The sequence below is a fragment of the Pectinophora gossypiella genome, chromosome 29 (assembly GCF_024362695.1).
Source record: "Pectinophora gossypiella chromosome 29, ilPecGoss1.1, whole genome shotgun sequence".
Taxonomy (NCBI): domain Eukaryota; kingdom Metazoa; phylum Arthropoda; class Insecta; order Lepidoptera; family Gelechiidae; genus Pectinophora; species Pectinophora gossypiella.
Genome location: NC_065432.1, coordinates 2,688,036 through 2,712,792, shown reverse-complemented (window position 1 = coordinate 2,712,792; position 24,757 = coordinate 2,688,036). Strand labels below are relative to the sequence as shown.

At 40.3% G+C, this 24,757-nt stretch overlaps 2 protein-coding genes across 5 annotated transcripts; one reads left to right on the top strand and one right to left on the bottom strand.

Annotated features, from left to right (window-relative positions):
- Nucleotides 1-404: 404 nt before the first annotated feature.
- Nucleotides 405-19,790, top strand: LOC126379480 (L-dopachrome tautomerase yellow-f2-like). 3 transcript variants are annotated; one of them, XM_050028243.1, is made up of 13 exons: nt 405-572; nt 2,622-2,764; nt 6,830-6,943; nt 8,777-8,830; nt 10,862-10,900; nt 11,827-11,925; nt 13,697-13,873; nt 14,951-15,067; nt 15,517-15,690; nt 16,184-16,359; nt 16,999-17,182; nt 18,525-18,627; nt 18,705-19,790. In XM_050028243.1, exons 2-13 carry the CDS (start codon nt 2,626-2,628, stop codon nt 18,817-18,819), a joined length of 1,491 nt encoding a protein of 496 aa, XP_049884200.1. In that variant the 5' UTR covers nt 405-572; nt 2,622-2,625; the 3' UTR covers nt 18,820-19,790. The 3 variants fall into 3 exon arrangements, with proteins under 3 accessions (XP_049884200.1, XP_049884199.1, XP_049884201.1); XM_050028242.1 differs by having other exon boundaries at nt 8,777-8,836; XM_050028244.1 differs by lacking the exon at nt 8,777-8,830 and having other exon boundaries at nt 406-572.
- Nucleotides 19,779-24,598, bottom strand: LOC126379590 (uncharacterized). Of its 2 annotated transcripts, XM_050028400.1 has the most exons (5): nt 24,329-24,598; nt 24,050-24,233; nt 21,942-22,133; nt 21,049-21,228; nt 19,779-20,386 (listed from the first exon to the last, which is right to left on the bottom strand). In XM_050028400.1, the coding sequence occupies exons 1-4, from the start codon at nt 24,510-24,512 to the stop codon at nt 21,051-21,053; spliced, it is 738 nt and encodes a 245-aa protein (XP_049884357.1). In that variant the 5' UTR covers nt 24,513-24,598; the 3' UTR covers nt 19,779-20,386; nt 21,049-21,050. The 2 variants fall into 2 exon arrangements, with proteins under 2 accessions (XP_049884357.1, XP_049884356.1); XM_050028399.1 differs by having other exon boundaries at nt 19,779-21,228.
- Nucleotides 24,599-24,757: the final 159 nt, after the last annotated feature.

The window sequence follows — 24,757 nt, the reverse complement described above, 5'->3', positions numbered from 1 at the left end:
TTTTTATTTACAAACAAACAAAAAGTATTACTTAGTACGCACACACACACACACACACACACACACACACACTGGCACATCCCTCCTTTGCATGTATGTAAATTATAGTAATAATGTGTAAGCACGGTAGAACAATAAAATAAAAAAGCATAAAATGTTATTGTTACCTACTTTAGAAGAGCGGTGCCTTCTAACACAGGCCCTATTAGCTCAAAAGGAGGCATCGGCCTCTAGCTGATTGTATTTTGTTTGTTGCCAATAAACATTATTTTATTTTTATATTTTTAGTATTGACATTGACCCACTAACAATTTGACCTGTTATTTGATATCGAATCGATGTTTACAAACAGCACATCACTAATGTTATAAGGGTCAAGCTAACACAGAAAACACTGTACACATAAACCACACATAAACACATACGCGAAGATGGTCAAGATCAGTTAGTTGATAAATAAATCGGATACGAAGCGGTCTATAGTGTAGAATAAATAGAAATAAATTAATGCAAATTAAAAAAAATAAGTGTGGTGTTTAAAAAGTTAAAATAGCAGACGTTTAAAAAGGCGGGTAAGTATTTTTTTTTAATATTCGGAACTTTTATTGTTTATTACCAATTATATACTTTTTTGTTTAGTTAAATGGCCTGGTTGCACGACCTTTAAGCCAATATTATTATATAACGCGAAGGTTATTCAAATTCAAATAATTTACCTATTACAGAAAATATAAATGCCATAGTTGTTAGTAATATGACTTATTCTATGTTAGTATCATTAAATTATGCAAATAGTAAAAGTTACAAAATGATACAAACAAATTAACCGTATTAATAATTTACATACTTATTAATGACATTAACTAGCCTACTAACACCGCCATCCAGGGGTAAGCTTGAGTGTCATCACCTTTGGTCATCACTCACCCCCCCGATCACCTGTTATTGGTAGGGTTGGACGAAGACTCGATATTGACCAAATTGGAGATGTCCTTAATAATAATAAATAATAATAAACGTTTATTGCATGAATTCAGGTTAGGTACATTGCAGATTACAGTGCATAAAAATAGTAAGTATCACCAAATTCTACTTTAAAAAAAAGTAGTACATACCTACGATGTATGTTACTTACTCTGAACCGGCGTGTGTGTATGAAACGATTGATGAATATGGAGGAAGCAAGAGAAGTGTGTCAGGAATGTCATGATCGAAGCAAATGAAATTCCTTTCCTTACCCCGAAGGAAAATAGGCATGAGTTTATGTATGTATGCGTTAGTGACATCGTAACGAAAACTTTGAGACCATGAGTCTGAGTTGATATCAAGAGGAATTTTCCGTCGCAAAAGATGAAAATAATTACAAAACAGAACTTTTATTTTATCTTACATTTATTTATTGTTTTACAATTACAAAGTCCTACTAGTAAATAGAAGTAAAGCTTACATAATATAAATGATTCAAAAATAAAATGGAATACATATTGATGATTTTTGAAAAACCAACTAAATTATGACTACTGACCACTGTTTCCCTTGCTGAATGTAGCTAGCTAGCTTTTCCTAATACCACATAACAAGAAGATAGAGCTTCAGTAAAATAATAATAGCAAATTCAGCACACTTATCATACTAAACATTTTCAATCCATTCCAATACATTATCCCTATCAATTAAGTCTAGGAATAATTTCATTCTATCAGGAATTTTTTTTTAATTAAAAAAAAACATGAATTAATATTAACTCGGAGCTGAATCATCCCCATCAGCATTCTTTACGATGCGATTCTTTAGGGACTCGAAACCACGGACATCAGCGACTCCAACCCCAAAAACCGTTTGTATGAAACAAAGTTTTCACACAAAATATCGCTTATCCACTTACCCTTTGAATCAGTCATGAAGTATCTGCCCACTTAACCTTAATATAATTATTATCAATAACACAGAAAGATCTTAATAGGTAACAAAATACAATATTTAATTATTTTATCATTTACACAAGTAGGTAGATACGTACCTACTAACTAGGCTAAGTGGATATATTAGAACCGGCCACAATAGGTAACTAGAAGTACTTACATGGATTTTAGGTGGAAGTCCCGCCCCGCCGCGGCGCTAGTGTAGCACCGTCTGTATAGAATAGACTACTTTTTAACTAGTCAAATCAGTTACTTTTTACTAAACGTCAAATTACGACTTTTTTTTTTGACGTGACTTATTGTAGATTTGCCGCAGATGGCATTAACTACTTGGCCGGACAAATGGGGAGCGCTGAAGGCTCTCACCCGGTACAACGTTTAAGACAACAGGCCTGAGGGTGCCCAGTTGGGCGCGAACCTCGGCTCAGGGCGTCGTCTGAGAGGAAAAATATTTGAAAGTTTTAATCGACCCTAGTGGGTCGATAGCGATAAGCGCTGAATGAAGGAAATCGTCGACCACGCCGGCGGGGTCGGTATCGGGGACCTGAAGTGTTTGGTGTCGCGAGCTGATTGGCTGCCTCAAATTACGACATTGCTATGGAATTTGTATGAAAAAGCACAGTGTGACGCCATAGAAAAACTGATAAAATGTCATACGTATTATTACGTTTTTGAAAATTTAACTGTCCTCTCTTCCAGCGCCATGCGAGGCCTACTCCTCCTCATCTCAACCCTGGCAGTGCTAGCTGTGACGTCACGCAGTCAGATCACCAGGACTGTCGGCAGGCTGCAGGAAGTCTTCGCGTGGAAACAGATCACTTTTAACATCAACGGGAATGACAGTAAGAGCCATACTATAGCCGGGGCACTTCATACAAAACACCTTTTTTTTACACAGACACTACACATTGACGTTATCGTACACGCGCATTTGTGTGTATGACGTTTGACACCATAAGATTGAAGACTAAAGTAAGACCGAGGGGGTGAAGTAAACCTAGCTCAGCCGCTGGTGGGGGGCGGAGAATTGCCGTTCTTTACGTGTATTTTATGTACACTCTAATTCTATTAGTAATTTGGTATTATATTATAATCTATGTACACCATTAACACATATTTATGGAACACGACGTTCGTGCCTCACCCAACAGGGTCCATAATATATAATACCAGCGTCGTGGTTCACGCCGCGACTTGTGCTGAGTGAGGCCCTTTTATCTCAGGACGTCCACCACCACCTTATGATCATTTCGACAAACACCCATCTTGCTTTTTTACAATTGTTTAGTAGAAATTTGATATTATGTTATTGTATTTTTTTTTTGTGTGTGTGGCGCCCTTTTGTAATAAACTATTTCTATCTATATATTCCTTATTCTACGGGTTGCGCCACCAAAAAATGTATGTACTTAGAGTTAACCCCGATACCGACCCCGTCGGCGTGGTCGACGATTTCCCTCATTCAGCGCTTATCACAATCGACCCACCAGAGTCGATTATTTTCTTTTAATATTTTCCTATCGACGACGCCCTGAGCAGACGTTCGCGCCCAACTGGGCACCCTCAGGCGTGTTGTCTTAAAGTACCGGGTGAGAGCCCTCAGCGCTCCCCATTTGTCCGGCCAAGTAGTTGATGCCATCTGCAGTAAATAAAGTCACGTCAAAAAAAACAGCGGTTGATTTTTTATGCGCCCGGTGCGGTCGCACCGCTCGCACCGTCCTAAGGCTGCCACTGCCTTTTTTTTGACGTGACTTATTGTAGATTTGCCGCAGATGGCATTAACTACTTGGCCGGACAATGGGGAGCGCTGAAGGCTCTCACCCGGTAGCCGCAATTGCCGACCAAGTAGTGAGTGCAAAGGCTTTACAATACCTCGCATCTTGCGGTACAGACTATAGAGCCACAATACCTGATGACCTTCACCTACCTATAATAATACCTTATTACCACAAACAAAAAAAATGTCTTCTTAGAAGTATGATGACACTGTAGACGTTCATCTACCCATTTTAGGGTTCTATACGGTTTCTTCTATCGTGTGGGTTGTGTGGAGTACTAACCTAACCAACCCTGGTGTCAGGGTTACTACTGAGCCCCCAAAGGTCCATAACAGCACATGTAACGAATACTTACTTACAACAGTAAGTAGTAACTGGGACTAACGGCTTAACGTGCCTTCAGAATCACGGATCAAATTTTATTTTAAGTCATACCTGTCATTTTTTATCCGTAGAGAAGAAAAGGGACGGATGATTGATGTCAATTCAAAATGAATGAGCGAATGGATCAATGAATAACCCGGGCGAGTAAAATATAGGTATATCTCGCTGATACAACCCGTTTGACGTGCGCGTGCGCTGTCAACTTAATTCTGGCCAATGGGCCAATGTATTCTTTTACGAGGGTTGTTCAAATTTCTGCCTAAAATTGAGGTGTGTTACATAAATTTTATACCTGACGATTACCCGTCCCTTTCCAATTCAGTGGATGCACTGGAATCAGGGATATTATACATAAGTAATTCTAAGTGTCTATATCAAAATTAAGCATTAGAGAACACAAATAAACGATTAGTTTTACACACAAATTGGTGTTGATTCCTGCAGATGCCAGCTAATTTTATTTTAAGTTATACCTGTCATTTTCTTATCCGCTGAAAAAGAAAGGGAATCAACAGGCATAAAATTTATGGAACACACGTCAATTTTAAGCAGAAATCTAAAAGAACCATCTAAAAATTTTACATCGGCCAATAACCCGACAGAGTTAAGTAGACAGCATGTCAAACGGATTGCATAGCAGTGAGATGCCTATTTTATTCGCCCGAGTTATTCATTCGTTTTAAATTTAACTTGTTGATCATCCGTCCCTTTCCTTTTCGGCGGATAAAAAAATGACAAGTAGTACTTAAAATTTGCCTTTGATTCGATCGAGACCTGGGCTGTGTTGCAGTCTCTTCAGAGGTGCCAAGTGGACCATAGGTACATCGAAGTGCTAAGGGACCTCTACCAAAATGCCACTATGTCAGTTCGAGTACAGAACCAGAGCTCTAATCCGATCCAACTGCAGCGAGGAGTGAGACAGGGAGATGTCATCTCTCCGAAACTGTTCACTGCTGCATTGGAGGATATTTTTAAGCTTCTGGACTGGAAAGGATTTGGCATCAACATCAACGGCGAGTACCTGACGCACCTTCGATTTGCCGATGATATAGTCCTAATGGCTGAGACCCTGGAAGACCTGAACACCATGCTCGAGCATCTCAGTAACGCATCCCAACGAGTGGGTCTTAGCATGAACATGGCAAAGACAAAAATTATGTCCAACGACCATGTCGCACCCACTCCAGTTCAGGTTGGGAACGTTACACTCGAAGTTGTAGACCAGTACATTTACCTAGGACAAATAATCCAGTTAGGTAAGTCCAACTTCGAGAAAGAGATCTCTCGTCGGATCCAACTCGGATGGGCAGCGTTCGGGAAGCTGCGGAATATCTTCTCGTCCAGAATACCTCAGTGTCTCAAGACGAAAGTCTTTGACCAGTGCGTGTTGCCAGTGATGACCTACGGCAGTGAGACGTGGCCGCTTACTATGGGTCTCGTGAGGAGGCTCGGTGTCGCTCAGCGGGCAATGGAGAGAGCTATGCTCGGTATTTCCCTGCTGGATCGAATCAGAAATGAGGAGATCCGCAGGAGAACTAAAGTCACCGACATAGCTCGGAGAATTGCAAAGCTGAAGTGGCAGTGGGCAGGACACATAGCGAGGAGAACCGATGGCCGATGGGGCGGAAAGGTTCTGGAGTGGCGACCACGTGTCGGACGACGCTCAGTGGGTAGGCCCGCTACAAGGTGGACCGACGATCTGGTGAAGGTCGCGGGAAGCCGCTGGATGCGGGCAGCGCAGGACCGATCGTCGTGGAGATCCTTGGGGGAGGCCTATGCCCAGCAGTGGGCGTCATACGGCTGATGATGATGATGATGACTTAAAATTACGGATGATGGATGGGATGATGGATTATGGATGGCGTCTGCAGGAATTAGCACCATTGCTAACTAAAACACCAATGACTAAAACAAAAACTAAAAAGTACGTAATAAATAACAAACCTGTTCGTACGGAACTCTCAACTCGTGAGGTCAACTCACGCCTAACCAGTTTTTTATTCACATGTTACCATCTATGTAAATTTTCCTTATACGCGCATCCGACACTTGTATGCAAAACCACACTCAAATAGCTATAAAATTGTATTTAATCGTTTATAACTTAACTATGTTGTTCTCCGCAAATTGCTTACCGTATTTTCATGACTACCTACTTTATTTTTTAAGTTGAAAACATGTTACATTGGCGCTAATTCCTGTAGACACAATTTATTTTTTAGTTATACCTGTCATTTTCTTACATAATATAAATTCACGACTATAATATACTAATTTGAGTAGTTTTAAGTACATCCATCGTAAGATGAACTAAGTAACCACACCTCACAAAGTTTACGGCTAATAGCCGAGACCAACGGCTTAACGTGCCCTCCGAAGCACGGAATCATCTTACTTATTCGGACAGCCAGGTGATTCAAGCCTGCAATGTCCTTACCAAACAAAGGACAGTCTCACAAAGTTATTTCGACAATGTCCACGTCGGGAATCAAACCCGGACCTTCAGAAGAGCTTACAGCTCTACCTACCAGACCACTGTGACTATGTAATGTGTATGGGTGTGGGTATGGGTATGTGTCGGTATGGGTATGTGTATGGGTATGAGTGTGGGTATGGGTGTGGGTATGGATATGGGTATGGGTGTTGGTATGGGTGTGGATTTTAGTATGGATATGGGTGTGGGTAATGGTATGGTATGGGTAATGGTTATGGGTGACATTAATCCATGAATGTTTTATCCAACAGTTACGCAAGACAGATATGGCGATGACGACCTGGATATGACGAGGGACAAGCGGCAAGCAGGGTCGGTGTTCTTCAATAACGATGATGATGACGCGGTGCGGAACTGGAACCAGAGTATGACGTTTTGACGATTTTTTTTTCGATTTGCCCATTCGGGCTGGCAAAGGGAACTTAGCTCATACAGCCTAGTCTTTGGCCTTGACTTTTCTTCTTTGTAGAATCCGTCTTCACTCACTGTTGCGAAGGAAAATTCCACTTGATATTAATTCAGAATCATGAGCGGAATCATCGCCCCCAGTATTTGTTGTCACCAGTGACGTATCGTTCCCGGGAATGTCCCAAAAGGGGAATATTCCCGTTGTAAAAAAATCTTTAATAGTAAGGACACTGGCTGCTTTTCTTATTCAAATTATATTTTCTTGTACTCTGGGGGTATTAACTAAACTTCAGGTAGATAAGACTCTGACTGCTTTAGACACTGGCTGCTTTTCTTAGTCAAATTGTTCTTACTCTGGGGGTACAAGAAAGAACAATTTGAATAAGAAAAGCAGCCAGTGTTGAACCCCCAGAGTACAAGAGAGAACAATTTGAATAAGAAAAGCAGCCAGTGTTGAACCCCCAGAGTACAAGAGAGAAGAATTTGAATAAGAAAAGCAGCCTGTGTCTAAAACAGTCAGAGTCTTATCTACCTGAAGTTTAGTTAATAAGGCTCTTTTTACATAAGTTGTGCGCCTTTTTACTGCTGGAAACTTCCCAAAGGCACAACAGCACATCACTTGGTGTCACGAACACGCTGTATTAAGTATGTTTCGACCTAAATAAATATATAGAACTGTCAAAATTTAGGAACGCTCAACAGTGCTGCCGCCTACATTTGAGCTTCTAGTTTTTATCCTCATTCAGAGAACTTACCACACACTAACACACACACACACACGCACGCACACGCACACGCACACGCGCACGCACACGCACACGCACACACACGCACACACACACACACTAACTACACTAACTTTTTTTTGTCGTGCCTTATTGTAGGTTAGCTTTTTTGTTTTAACATGCCATTAATTCCTTCATTGTATATAAACTAAGTACCTATTACTGCTTGCTTAACTATTATTTATTTAGTTTTCCTATGGTGCCGAGTCCTGTACGCACCATCTAATTTTATTTTAAGTTATACCTGTCATTTTCTTATCCGCTGAAAAAGAAAGGGACTGGTAATCGACAGGCATAAAATTTATAGAACACACAAAATAGTATTTTATGCAACAGTTGTATAAGAAGGGTCAAAAAATGCGAGTGGCGTGAGTTGCGATGTGAGCCTTGGCGAACATCGCAATAAGAGACGCCACGAGCATTTTTTGACCTAGTTATACAACGTTGCATACAATACTTTTTCTACGACGACGTAATTTTAAACGAAACACAAAAAATTTCCAATTTATTTTCCAACGCGCGGGAAAATGGCGGCAAATGTATACTTTTTTTTTATAGTATATCTATGGCACCAAACAAAGTAAAGGTGCCAGTTTCCAGGTCAAAAAAAAAACAACAACAATGCTTTTATAGGCCATAGAGCGTACACTTTTTCAAAGAGTTTAATTATGTATGTACTTATATTAGACTTTTTGGTTATTTAAATGCCAGATTAAAGTAGAGGAGTAGAAAAAATTAAAAAACACCTGTCTAAAATTTTATATTGGCCAATAGCCGACAGGATTAAGTTGACAGCACACGTCAAACGAGCGAAATGCCTATTTTATTCGCCCGGGTTATTCATTCATTTTAAAATTAAGTTGTCAAACATCCGTCCCTTTCCTTTTCGGCGGATAAGAAAATGACGGGTATAACTTAAAATAAAATTAGGTGTTTACAGGTATCGGGGCCATTCTGTTTGCTATTCTCTTACTTATTTCTTATGCTATGCTCTTCTTCCTCTAGCTTCGCAGAACAAGAGAAACAACCGCCCAAACAACAGGCCCCGGCCTATGTGGGGTAATTGTTAGTGCTTTTTTTTTATTTGCTTTCTATAACGTAATGAGGTCCCTCCAGGCTACGTTCACCAAAAACAAGATAGATGGCGTTGAACAGCTTTAAGCTTCCTTTAGTATTTATTGGAAACTATTGTCATATCTATACATGTAATGTCATATTTAATTATAATATATAAGTCTGATATAAATGTATGTATGTATTTATATTTATATATTTCTATTTTATTTTCATTTATTTTACTTTTATTTGTTTTTTTTTTATTTATAGTATTTATTATTTTATACTAGATGTTGCACTGTCCCGCACCAAATTGTAATAATGTTTCCTATCCACTGGTTGCCTGGAAGAAATTGCTGCTTAGCAATAAGGCCGCCAGATTGTACTGTATCTATCTTCATCTGTGTGAATCTGTTTTGTATGTTGTGTGCAATAAAGTATATTTGATTTGATTTGATTTGACTTTAACGTGATAATTAGCTATTTTCTCATTACTCGATCGGGTACCTTTAAAATTAATCCCAAATACAATGTAATCTTCTTCTATCGTGTGGGTTGTGAGGTAAATTACCAGCCTCATGAACCCTGGTGTAAGGGTTACTATTGAGCCGCCAAAGACCCCTGACATGGCTCATGTAACGACTACTTACATCAGTAAGTAGTAACCGGGACCAACGTCTTAACGTGCCTTCCGAAGCACGGATCATCTTACTTTTTGGACAATCAGGTGATCAGCCTGAAATGTTCTAACCAAACTAGAGATCACAAAGTGATTTTTGTGATATGTCTCCACCGGAATTCGAACCCGGGCCCTCCAGATCGTGAGCCCAACGCTCAACCACTGGACCACGGAGGCCGAAATGTATTGGCAGAAACATACTTATAAAAATAACTGTTGCTTGATATTTGGATCACATTATAACATAACAAATACTTTATTGCACAAACAGGAAAAAACAAAATACAAAACAAAAGAGAAATAGAATTAGTACAATAGGCGGCCTTATTGCTAAGTAGCAATCTCTTGCAGGCAACCTAGAATGATGATTATGTATAGAATGATGTTGCTACCTATATTGCTTCTCTTTATTTTGATCAGAATAATAATGAGTGGAAGATGTAATTGGCCTGGTTGTTATAAAAAGGGTACATTTACACCCAAAAACAAAGGTAAAAGATACATGATGTCTGTTGGCCATGAAATCCGAAGGTTAAGCGAAGAAAAATCTGTACAGCGCCATCTGTATTGCTTTTGGGGAACGTACCCTGAAAATTCCCTCATTGAATATAAGTTGTTATACTCTAATGTACTTCATTAATGTTTGCGGAGTATCAGACCGATGGTTTCGAAGCGATCTTACGCAAAAAAACCGGCTCCCTGCTCACCAGGTTGAGAAACAGCCCCAACAGCATCCTGAAGACATTAGCTGATCGATACACATCGCCGCTTTGGAGATGTTTTGTGCGTGGGGTGACAATCACGGGAACTTACCCGTTCACGTGATGGTCATGAATGCGTGCAAAATATAATTTTCATTACTAACAATAGTTTCATAAGTTACTTCTTACTAACATAATGGCCCCGATTCCTGCAGACACCGCCTAATTTTATTTTAAGTTATATCCGTCATTTTCATATCCGTCGAAAAGGAAAGGGACGGATGATTCACAGCTCTTAATTTTAGGAAGAATGAGTAAATGAATGAATAACCCGGGCGAATCAAAAGGTACGTCCCTGGTATGCAATCCGTTTGACGTGCTGTCTACTTAACTGTGTCGGGTTATTGACGGACGTCAATAACCCGACAATTTTTAGACGGTTGGTTTAGATTTGTGCCTAAAATTGACGTGTGTTCCATAAATTTTATGCTTGTCGATTACCCGTCCCTTTCCTTTTCGGCGGATAAGAAAATGACAGATATAACTTAAAATAAAATTAGATGGTATTTACAGGAATTAGCACCAATATGGATGTAATTATTTGATCCGAAATAAACAATTTTATTTATTTATTAAAAATGTATTTATTTTTAGGGCCCACTACCTCATCGACAACGACACCTACTCCAAGCGGTAAGTTTAATTATAACATTATATTTATGCGTGTTGGCGTCAGATCTGGCAATCTCCATTTCCTAGGTATTGTTGATTATACGCCGCATAGCAACGGGGGTGTAAAGTAAGGTTTTTTACAATTACAAACACAAAGTTTGATGACGATAGAATTTGAGCATGAATACTTATACGCGACACTTATGAGGAGCGGGCATCCGTGGTAATGTAAAAGATGGTAAAATTATGTATTAGTGTCGTATTGTATCATATTGGAATCGAATAGTGCCACATCGTAAAGCCGTAATGTAACATCGTAAAGTCGTAATGTTACGTCGCAAAGTCGTAATGTTACGTCGCAAAGTCACGTCGCAAAGCCGTAATGTAACATCGTAAAGTCGTAATGTTACGTCGCAAAGTCGTAATGTTACGTCGCAAAGTCGTAATGTTACGTCGCAAAGTCACGTCGCAAAGCCGTAATGTAACATCGTAAAGTCGTAATGTTACGTCGCAAAGTCGTAATGTTACGTCGCAAAGCCGTAATGTAACATCGCAAAGTCGTAATGTTAAAATCTTACATCGTAAACTTCTCGAAAAATGTATTGGAAAATTCATGTATCAATTTTATGTGTATAAAATACATGTAATACATGTATTAAACATATGAATAAAAAAAAATTTGGTGTTTTTTAATTCAGGTTAGTTTTCTTCTGTTTTTAACAAAGGAGTACTTACGAATGAAACAAAAATTAACAAAAAAACAAAACACACCTAGGTCCATATTTGAATGGTTATTGTTAGGTGGTTGCTGTTGCTAATCAATCAATCAATCAATCAATAATACTTTATTGCACAAGAACATATATAAAGGACATAAACATACGAATAAAACATAAGCACAATAGGCGGCCTTATTGCTAAACAGCAATAATGTTGAATGGTTGCAGATGAAGCTGGCAGGTTCTTCATTCAATACAACAACCTCCCTATGGGGGTGGAGAGGGTTGACAACCGGCTGTTTATCACCCTGCCGAGGAGACGATACGGTAAGACAAGGCGAACATAACCATAAACACATCTGGGAATGTTCTAGTTGTAAAAACTATTTAATAGTAAGGACGTTACATACATACAGTCATGAGCAATATAATGTACCCACTTTAGGACTCTGTCGCACTAACATATTTGGCATTTAGTGAGACTTACAGTTCAATTTGTCAAAAAAGTTAATGTGACATGGTACAGTCATGAGCAATATAATGTACCCACTTTAGGACTCTGTCGCACTAACATTTTTGTGCGTTTAGTGAGACTTACAGTTCAATTAGTCAAAAAAGTTAATGTGACATGGTACAGTCATGAGCAATATAATGTACCCACTTTAGGACTCTGTCGCACTAACATATTTGGCATTTAGTGAGACTTACAGTTCATTTTGTCAAAAAAGTTAATGTGACATGGTACAGTCATGAGCAATATAATGTACCCACTTTAGGATAATATAATATACCTACTTATTGAGCAGGCATTCTATAGTTTTGACGACCTGTAATTGATAATATATTTTAATGTAATTGAATTCCGTAGTAATATTTAATTTAATTGAATTTTGTAATATCTGTGACGTGTAATTATTATTATCAATAAATTACTATGACTATGACTATAGGACTCTGTCGCACTAACATATTTGGCATTTAGTGAGACTTACAGTTCAATTTGTCAAAAAAGTTAATGTGACATGGCACAGTCATGAGCAATATAATGTACCCACTTTAGGACTCTGTCGCACTAACATATTTGACATTTAGCGAGACTTACAGTTCAATTAGTCAAAAAAGTTAATGTGACATGGTACAGTCATGAGCAATATAATGTACCCACTTTAGGACTCTGTCGCACTAACATATTTGGCGTTTAGTGAGACTTACAGTTCAATTTGTCAAAAAAGTTAATGTGACATGGTACCAAAGTGCATACTACTGCTCGTGACCGTACATACATACATACATAAACTCACGCCCGTAATCCCTAATGGGGTGGGCAGAGCCACAAGTAATCAAAGACAACTTGCAGCCACTGTTGATACGATGTCGTAAGCTGGATATGATGAACCTTATGGTGATAAGGGATCAGCCTATCGCCCATAACATTAGTCCATCATGTTAGAGGATGCAATCCCTCTGTCGGTTAAACGCGGTAAGAACCCGTTATTATGTGTTTTAATTATCATATTTATAATGACTTCGTAAATGTAAAATTTGCGGGAGGATATAAAGCATTTACTATTATTATTATAGTCCGACATAAAGAGCCGTGTCGGATCCGAGCACACAATTCCTCTGTCGGTTTTTACGACATGCCCGGGAAGAGAAGCAGCTGAACGTGTTCTATGTTTTTTACTCGCTCCCAGAACAGCATAGAAGCAATCTTATTTATTTATTTATTTGTACACAATAAAACAGACACAAGAAACATACAAAACAAAAAAGATAGTACAGGTAAGCTTATCTCTAAACAAAGAGATTTCTTCCAGCTGACCTACGTGACAAGAGAGACATTCAACATATAATATTATATAGATAGACATACATACTTAATGTTACACTGGCTGTTTTTCTCTTTCAAATTGTTCTCTCTTGTACTCTGGGTCTTATCTGCCTAAAGGTTAGGTAACAAAGCCCTTTTTACATAACTCTTGCGCCTATTTTCTGCCGGGAACATTCCGAAAGTGGGAATATTCTCGGGAACACATCACTGATTAGTCGCCTTATAGTGAAAAATAACATGTGTGATCTGTCTATACTCTTTCCTCAGGAATACCATCAACCCTCAACTACCTGGACCTCACCAGAGACTCGAACACCCGCAGCCCGGGGCTCCGTCCCTACCCCAACCTGCGCGACTCGCGGGCTCTGACGTCCGTCTATCGGACCAGGGCTGACTCCTGTAACCGGCTGTGGATGGTCGACACTGGTTTGCTGGAGATACCTAGTGAGTAACCAATCTAGTTGGTCCCCATTTAGCCTCATCCCCTTACAATACAATACAAATACACTTTATTGCACCAAAACAGGCTCCATGGTCTAGTGGTAAGAGCGTTAGGCTCACGATCTGGAGGTCCGGGTTCGATTCCCGATGGGGACATTGACGAAATCACTTTGTGAGACTGTCCTTTGTTTGGTAAGGACTTTTCAGGCTTGAATCACCTGATTGTCCGAAAAAGTAAGTTGATTCCGTGCTTCGGAGGGCACGTTAAGCCGTTGGTCCCGGCTATTAGCCGTAAAAACACCTCCACCAACCCGCAGTGGAGCAGCGTGGTATGCTCCATACCCTCCCCAGTTGATTGAGAGGAGGCCTGTGCCCAGCAGTGGGACGTATATAGGCTATTTATGTTATATTATGCACCAAAATAAAAAGACATAATTACAAAAAGACTCTTGCGGCCTTATCGCCCCTTAGCATCATTCTCCTCAGGTTCGATTCTGCGCACCACGCAAATCCCCTGGTATTTGCGGCTTCCGAATACATCCCGCTCAGGGACGGTACTGAAAAGTATCGGCGCCAAGAACCCCTACGACGCGATTACTCTAGCCATAGAAGCGGCCAATCAGCTCGCGACAACACAAAATTTGTGCTTTTTTAAATTATTTTCAGTATATCAGCTCAGAATCATGGTCTGAACCAACCAAAGTCTTCGTTACGATGTCACTAACATCCTATGTGCACATAATATTAAAAATCTACCTAGTATTTGCACGTGTCTTGTCAAGGTTAAAAAACTATCGATGCATACGTAAATAAGTACTAATAATACATCGTTCTGTTACTTATTTTTTACGCAAAAAACACTTCCCTGTGTTAGAAGAATGATTGACTATCAATGCGAGGTTGCAGCTTCAAACCACGGCCTTAAAACTAATGATTTTCGAATTCATGTTTAGTTTGTTTTGAAAGCGCGTCTTGGGCTCTGTCTAACTCATTAGGGATTAGGGGGCGTGAATTTACGTAGGTATGTATAATGTTGTGTTATTGTTGAAAATCAGCGTCACACAGACCATCTTGTTCCAGACGACAGACAGCAAGTTCGTCAGCCGGCTGTGGTGGTATACGACCTGCGCACTGACAGACAGATACTACGATACGAACTCAAGAGTACCGATATCATTGCTGCCAACACACCCACTGGTGAGAATTGTTTTGACGAAAAAATTAAATATCATCATCACCCTAGCTGTCGCGAACCATACATAAAACTGAACTTGAGGTTGTTTGTATGAAGTGTCCGGGGTGTAGCAAAACTGAAATGTGCCATAGGTATGTATTTTATTTATTTATTTAATAATTACAACTATAACGGTCTCTGTGGTCCAGTGGTTGAGCGACGGACTCCGGAGGCCCCGGGTTCGATTCCCGGTGGGGACATATCATGAAAATCACTTTGTGATCCCTGGTTTGGAATTTATTTATTTTTTGATTTTTTTTTTAACGGTAATTAAGGTCGGGCATAGTAACTAGCCCGGTGACGGAACGGGAGAGTCTGTCTAGCCGCGGGGCAACGCAGGCGCTGCTACCAAAAATGCTGGCATAACAAAAATGTATTAAATGTGTCGCTACATGAGTATTGAATATTGCAGGCTTGGCCTCGATAACCCTGGACATCGTGGACGACTGCGCCAACACCTTCGCGTACATCCCGGACCTGGCCACATATGGGCTGATCGTATACTCCCTACGAGATAACGACAGCTGGCGACTCACACACAACTACTTCAGCTTCAACCCCATAGCTGGGAACCTTCGACTTGCTGGTGAGTTATTTCATCACCATCAGCCCATTAACGTCCCCACTGCTGGGGCACGGGCCTTCCCTATGGATGGATAGGGAGATCGGGCCTTAAACCACCACGCGGGCCCAGTGCGGATTGGTGGTTGTTATTAACGACTGCCAATGCAGCCGGGACCAACGGCTTAACGTGCCTTCTGCACGGAGGAGCTCGAGATGAACTTTTTTTTTGTGGTCACCCATCCTATGACCGGTCTTTGTGAATGTTGCTTAACTTCAACAATCGCAGACCGAGCGCGTTTACTTATTTATAAAGTTACAGAGTTCCTGCAAATGCTGTCAGACGTCGGGGAAGGCCATGAAAAAGATGGCGCGACGAGTTATGGATGGCCACCAAGAGATCTTTATGATATGTCCCCGCCGGGATTCGACCCCGAGACCTTGGGATCGTGAGCCAAACGCTCAACCACTGGACCACGGAGGTGGTTACTCGCTTAACCCACTACAACTGTCCCCAGGTCAACGGTTCCAGTGGAGCGACGGCATCTTCTCCGTGACCCTGACGGAGCCCCGCGGGGGCTGCAGCAGCGCCTACTTCCACGCCATGGTGGGCACACACGAGTTCAGCGTGTCCTCGTGTGTCCTGCGCAACAGGACCGCTAGTCAAGATCCCAATTTCTGGTCACAATTCTCGGTAAGGATGGCAATTGACTCAAGCGCCTACGAGTATTTTAATAGCAAGCATTTTACATTGCCCTTGCTATAATAGTTTTGTCAGGTGTTTCATTTTTATTGTTTGTGCAAATACCTCAATTTTTCTCTTTAAGCGTACATAGGGATATACATACACATACATACATACATAAACTCACGCCCGCAATCCCTAATGGGGTGGGCAGAGCCACAAGCAATCAAAGACAACTTGCAGCCACTGTTGATACGAAGTCCAAAGATGGATATGATGAACCTTATGGTGATAAGGGATCAGCCTATCGCCCATAACATTAGTCCATCATGTTAGAGGACACAATCCCTCTGTCGGTTTTTACGACATGCCCGGGAAGAGAAGCAGCTGAACGTGTTCTATGTTTTTTATATGCTCCCAGAACAGCATAGAAGCAACATAGGGATATAGGGACAGAAAAAGCGACTTTGTTTTATACTATGTCAACATCGCTAATTAAAGAGCCACGCTCTTGTCGGTGTAGCATGATTGATACTTTTTAGGGAAAAAATAGGGCAGTGGTTTCCCTCTTGCCTTCCGCCCCGTTCCGCTTGCGTTATACTATGTAGTGATACCTAATTATATAAATAAAATTACCTGTCCTTACAGGAGGTGGGCGACCGCGGAGCCAACAGCCAGAGCACGATGCACGGCTACCACGCTGGCACCCGTGTGGTCTTCTTCGCTGACATTGGCCGCGACGCCATATCCTGCTGGAACACAGCCGCGGCGCTGACTCCTGCTGCTGTCGAGATCCTTGCCAAAGATTCTACAAGGCTGAGCTACCCTAGCGGTGAGTTGGTAGCACGTTGAAGAAACCAGGATAGCGCCTTTATAAGCAACGCATTCTCTCAGACCATTCGGACTGACTACCGACGGGACTTTATTGTTGTAGGTAACATAGTTACACTTTGAATCGTCAATTTTTACATAACGAACGTCTCATCCGCCTAAAACTACTGCAGCTTCTCACAACCTGTACAGCCGGGGAAAAGAAGCAGCGAGAAAAACCTCACATAAACACAAGTCATGAACATACGAATAAAAATAAGCAAAATAGGCGGCCTTATTGCTAAACAGTAAGTCCTGCCAGGCAACCTTAGGGTGAAAGAAGTTTATGCATTGGAGCACGGGATGGTGCAATGAACATATTAATGATACCAATATAACAAAAAAATACCGTAAATAAATATATATATAAATATAAGTAAGTAGTAAGTATTAAGATAATATACAGGGTGTTACTGATATCGTAACGAAAACTTTGAGGGATGATTCACATCATGATTCTCAGGGGATACCAAGTGAAATTATCCGCCGCAAAAGTATGTAACTGAAAATAATTTAAAAAAACTAAAATATTTATGAATTTTCCGACAGGAAATTCCACTTAATATCAACTCAGAATCATGATCAGAATCATCCCGCTCAGTATTCGTTACGGTGTCACTAACACCCGTACCTACTTGTGTGGCTACCTGTACATACTTGTACGGGGTGTAAGCGACATCGTAACGAATACTGAGGGGGATGATTCAGACCATGATTCTGAGTTGATATTAAGTTTATATATATAAATATATTATTTACAAATATACAGGGTGTTACTGACATCGTAACGAAAACTTTGAGGGATGATTCACATCATGATTCTCAGTTGATACCAAGTGAAATTATCCGCCGCAAAAGTATGGGATGGAAAATAATAAAAAAAAAACAAAAATTTTCATGAATTTTTCGACAGGAAATTCCACTTAATATCAACTCAGAATCATGGTCTGAATCATCCCCCTCAGTATTCGTTACGGTGTCACTAACACCCGTACCTACTTGTGCTACCTGTATGTACTTGTACGGGGTGTAGGCGACATCGTAACGAATACTGAGGGGGATGATTCAGCTCATTATTATCAAGAAAGTTAATATCAAGTGGAATAAAATTTTCCATCGCAAAAAATATAGACTTGAAAATAAATACAATGGGGACCGGAGCCTGGAAGTCCGTCATAACATGTGTTGTGTGTGTGTGTGTGTGCGTACGTGCGTGCGTGCGTGCGTGCGTGCGTGCGTGTGTGTGTGTGTGTGTGTGTGTTGGTGCAATAAAGTGTATTTGTATTGTATTGTTCCCGTTTCAGACCTGCACGTGACTGGCGACGAGGTGTGGGTGATGGCCAACAGCCTGCCCACCTGGGCGTACAGCCGGCTGGACACCAACGAATACAACTTCTTCATTTACAAGTAATGTCGTGCCTACATTTTTATTTACACACACATATGTCGTGGCCAGTAATGTAACCGTATTTTATGTTTTTCAGAGCGAATGTCCAGGACTTGATATCCGGGACGGTGTGCGCTGGACGCGGGCGCGTGAGGGTCAACACCAGGACAGGAACTGATAAAGAAGAGAATAATAATACTACAACCACTTAAATAGCTCTGTAACCTTGTTTGAGGTCTCCACACGCAGGCGGTAGAGGGATCGAGATTGTTTTTTTTTTGACGTGAGTTATTTTAGATTTGCCGCAGGCATTAACTACTTGGCCGGACAAATGGGGAGCGCTTGAGGCTCTCACCCGGTACAACGTTTAAGGCAACACGCCTGAGGGGTGCAAGAAAGTCTCCTACTTAGAAAAGATTATTTACAATATTTTTGTAATTTTTGGCGAAACTACACCTTTTGCGATTGTTAATATTAATAAGACACAAATCACTTTGGAAAAAAATACAGAGTCAGTTAGTAAAGTAAGCCACGTTTTTAGGACCAATTCACACATGGTCGTTACATGAGCCATGCCAGGGGCCATTGGCGAAAAGTAACGGTAACATGCATCATCGTTAATTTAAGAGCCACGCTCTTGTCGATGTAGCATTCTCCATACTACATTTTTAGGGAGATATAAGGCAGTGGCGTCCCTCTTGACCCCAACACTTCACACCCGGACACTTCACACCCGGACACTTCTCACCCCGGACACTTCACACAACGCCATCATGTGCAACGCGATATTTTTATATCACGGTCATTTTATCGATGTATCGATCTTTTAAATATCGTGTACGGTCACGAGCATTAATATGTATACACTTTGGTACCATGTTACATTAACTTTTTTGACAAATTGAACTGTAAGTCTCACCACGTCTCACTAAGTGTCAAATATGTTAGTGCGACAGAGTCCTAAAGTGGGTAAATTATATTGCTCATGATTGTACACGGTAATAATGCGATTTTCGTATGGAGTAACGACCCCAACGCCCTCTCGTGTGGAGAGCTTTAGCAAGTACTAAGATCGATGAACCAATGTGATAGATTTCTCATGTTAGACTAAGTATAAATGTTTTGTATTAGTTGGTAAGATTTTTTTACGATCTGGAATTAAAAACGATACTATCTTACAAAATATTTTATTTTCTACTTCCTTAAAACATTGTCTTATAATAAAAACCATGGTATAAGAAGACCAGCCAAGACTCTTTCTCGCCGCGACAGAGATCATCTGTCTCTCTTTATACAGTACTGTGAGAGAGTGACGGGTGACGTATGTCGAGGCGAGAAAGAGTCGCGCGCTTACGGTGATAAGCCCGCAGATATGCTCAAGCCTCATCATCACCAGCCCATTAACGTCCCCACTGCTGGGGCACGGGCCTTCCCTATGGATGGATAGGGAGATCGGGCCTTAAACCACCACGCGGGCCCAGTGCGGATTGATGGTTATTAACGACAGCTAATGCAGCCGGGACCAACGGCTTAACGTGCCTCCCGAAGCACGGAGGAGCTCGAGATGAAAACTTTTTTTTTTGTGGTCACCCATCCTATGACCGGCCTCTGCGAAAGTTGCTTTACTTCAACAATCGCAAACCGAGCGCGTTTACCGCTGCGCCACCGAGCTCCTCGCTCAAGCCTATGACAACACATTCGTGCCTCACCCAACAGGGTCCACATAACACCAGCGTCGTGGTTCACGCCGCGACTTGTGCTGATTGAGGCCCTTTTTATCTCGGGACGTCCACCACCACCTTATGACTTTTTGTATTTTTTTTTTGTGAAAATTTTAAATAATGTTTTTGTTTGTAGCGTCATTTTATAATATACTATTTCTATTCTGTTCTATTCTATATCGAAGGCTTCGACCGATGAACGCAGCTTTTGCTATCAGAGATCAGAATCATTTATTCAACGTAATTATCATGGATAAACTTGTTGAAGGTCAATGTAACATTTTTGAATTTACGTCATTTCGCAAGGTGTTACGGCTGAGGAGAAGAAATGACAAGAAACTACAACAGAAACACATCTGAATCCAATGAGACATATCTACGTAGACAGACTTCGTACGGCTATTAGCCGAAACCCTCAATATAATTGGCGTTGCAAGGTCTGAATGCGATTCCTCAAAAACGCGCTTACTTGGTTTTCACTGTTAACAAAACAACATTACAAAAGGCTGCGTTTCCATTGACACGGAGCTGTGCGGAGAAGAACGGAGATGTGCAGGAATCGACCAATCACCGTGAGAGAGAGTGACAGAGCGTCTTCGTTTTTCGTTCTCTCGAACGCTGTGATTGGTCAATTCCGCACATCTCCACTCTTCTCCGCCTATCTCGTGGAAACCCGGCCTAAAACAGACATTCTTTGAAATTAGGCAGTTTTTAATTTACCTCTAACCCTGGCTACCCAGCAGGAATCCATCGACGCTGTGCGCGTCTCTGGCGAGCTTGATCGCGCGCAGCAGCCGATGCGGGTCGGACAGCCAGTCGTAGCCGCGACTGCGGGGCATGGCCAGGCGAGACATCAGGCAACGCATCAGTTCTAGTTTCTCCACCATTACTGTCAGCTTTCTAGAAAAAAAAAATATAAAGATGATAAAAAAAGATATCAAGGTAGTTTCACCTATACAACACAGATGGCGCTTATCGAGGCCTGAAACGCGCTAACGAAGTTTCTATAGCATGATGCTTATATACAGGATGTTACCGTAACAATAGTATTCGATCGGTTGCCGTGCGGTCGCCGTTGTAAACAATACGTAGGTAAAGTTTTCGAAAACATTATAGTTTGTGTATGCCTCCGCTGTTAATATGTATTATTATGCCGTTTCGGTCTTTTTTTGTTTTAAATATTTTTTTTTTTATATGTTAGCACTAAGTAATTGTAAGCGGATTATAACGCCGAGACAAACCCGTGAGGGGTTTAGTGGTGTTATTTTATTGTTTTGTTAATTTTTCGTTGTATTCAATAATAATAAAAAAAAAAAAATAGTATTGTTAATTAAATCAAGTAGTTACTATTGTTATTGATACTTGAAGTCTTATGAACTACATAAACTATTTTTGCATGGTTTGTAACTGTTTATTTAGTGACATCGTAACCATGAGACCATGATATTGAGTTGATATCAAATGGAATTTCTTGTCGGAAAATTCATGAAAATTTTAGTGTTTTTTTTTAATTATTATTATCAGTTCCGTACATTCGAAATTGTGAGCTGAATCATCTCTCAAAGTCTTCGTTACGACTTCCCTAACACCCTGTATAGTAGAGCTTAACTCACTTGTAATTTGGATCACTGATGTCCGTCTGGGGCCCTCTAGCTTGGCCTCTCGCATCCCTCAGGGCTGTGACCTCTGCGTCCCAAGTTTCCCTCACTCTAGCCAGTTCATCCTCTCTCTCCCTCAGCATTGAGTCCAGGTGCTGGACTGTGGCTTCTTGTGTTCTGTACTCTGCGAGACTTGATATAATTGCTCTATAAAGAAAAACAAAACATTCAATCAGTGTGTAGCTATCTATATATATATACTTATATATATATATATTTTTCCTGGCTATATCTGCAATCAGTATCTTTTTTTTTTGTTTACTATGAGCAGATTTGGTATTTTATTTTTATTTTTTATTTTATTCATAAGATATCCAACAGCAGTTTTACAGGTAAAGTTAAAGTATCTAAATTACATAGTGTGTCTTAGCCAATAACAGGATATCATAGATTGCGTTAACTATTGAACGGAAATTAACAGAAAACAATAACAAAACTTAAATGAACAATACGCTAGTGTACAAACGAGTTACATACAATGGTTTAAAAAGTTAATAATATATTTGAATTATAATTATTTTAACTACAGCATTAGAGTAATAAGCGAGTGAATTGCAAGACATAAATCAATCTGAAACAACGAGCAGTAATACAGCTTCGCGGTATAAGTGTATTGTCAAGTAGTGTGTCTTCCAGCGAAGACAGTTACTCATAATTAGCTAATCTATGACCACTCATTCTTCTGAATGCTCCAGTATATCTTTTCTCTTGAGTCGCTTCCTATAAGTTTGACTGGTAAGCTGGATTGCCAATTCATTGGGATGTTTTTTCAGCCTTGCTTGGTAGTTTAGGACTGAACCCCTAATTTCATCCTTCACTGTATTAATTTTCAGGTTATCATGAATTTCTGCATTTGTTATGAACCAAGGAGCTTTGCAAATGGTTCTCAGGATCATGTTTTGCATTCTCTGTCTATCTATATAATATTATATGTTTAATGGTGCTAATTCCTGTAAATACCATCTAATTTTATTTTAGGTTATATCTGTCATTTTCTTATCCGCCGAAAAGGAAAGGGACGGGTAATCGACAAGCATAAAATTTATGGAACATACGTCAATTTTAAGCACAAATCTAAAACAACCGTCTAAAAATTCGCCCGGGTTATTCATTTATTTACTCATTCTTCCTAAAATTAAGAGCTGTCAATCATCCGTCCCTTTCCTTTTCGGCGGATAAGAAAATGACAGGTATAACTTAAAGTAAAATTAAGAGATGTCTGCAGGAATCGGGGCCACTGTCTCTCTCGTCACATGGGTCAGCTGGAAGAAATCTCTTTGTTTAGAGATAAGCTTACCTCTACTATCTGTTTTCTTTGTATGTACCTTGTGCCTGTTTTATTGTGTACAAATAAAAAAAAATAAACAAAAATAAGTAATTAGGGTTGGTAAAGACCGCCATGTCACTACTAATATGTAATAACACACACTAACATCGACAGTTGTATGTTGGCCTCACAGAAAGCTCGAGGAGGTGTGGGTACTTAGTTCATCTTGCAGTGGATGTACACTGAACAGTCATGAGCAATATAATGCACCCACTTTAAGACTCTGTCGCACTAACATATTTGACATTTAGTGAGACTTACAGTTCAATTTGTCAAAAAAGTTAATGTGACATGGTACCAAAGTGTATACATATTAATGCTCGTGACTGTACAGTCAAAGTGCAGTCAGTAAGCCCAGCGAATTATTTGTAAACAGTGGTGAAATTATGAACCATTAGTTGACATAATTATATTTTTTTTTGTAGGTGTTTTTAGTCTATTACAGAAACAACATGTAACCAGCCGGGTCTGCATGATAACTATGTAGCGCGCGGCGCGAATTATATTGAGTGCTTCGACCAATAAACGATACAAATGCTATCTACCGTCAAACGGCTATTGGTCGCCTTCGACAATATATTTCGCGCCGCGCTCGGCGCGGTCTTAAGTGCAACCAGTTAATTTATTACTTTGCAAGAAACTGATTGGACTTTTGGACCTTATCCTACCTCTGACTATCCCAATTGGGACATAGTCGTGAGGTTATGTTGTGAATACCGAGTAAATACACACTCACTCTTTCCTGACTACCATTTCTGGGTCCAGTGTCCGGTCTGGAGCGGTGACAAGTGTCTTCACCGCATGTGCCTGCGTCGCCGATTTCACTACCAGCTGCTCCAGTATACGGAGTACTGCTGTCTCACCGTACTCGCTGAGAGTACTCTCCTCTTCTCTTTCTTGCTCCGTTATTTGTGGTGTTACTAGAAATAGGATAGGCAAGCATAAGTTATTGAAAAAGAGTCCCTAAGTGCTGTTTAACAATCGCAAGTTTTACCTATTTGTAAATAATACTCACAAGATAATGGTTTCGCTCTCAACAGTCTCAATTTCGATGTTAAAAGCGATAAATCACGTAATTTCTTAGCAATACATTCTTCGAAAGTTTCGCTTATTTTGGCTGAGAATAATTCGGTAGAAACTCGCTTTAACTCTGCCTCAAAATTAACGCTTACATCTCGTAAAGCTTTAAAAGCTGACATTGTGATAATTTATATATAAAGAACAAAAATAAGATGTAAATAAATGATCAACTAGTTTAGTTTCGAATTAACTTTCCGTTGTGTTGTCTGACATTTTATTTTTTAAACTTTACCAGACGACTTTGTTGTCTATGGCAAAGTGCATTGTGCGTCTGTGAACGTAGAGCTTCCTGCTAATGTGCAAGAAAAACCGGCAAATAAAAACCGAAAAGTATAAGAAAGTGGTAAAACGTGTCAACCCTAAC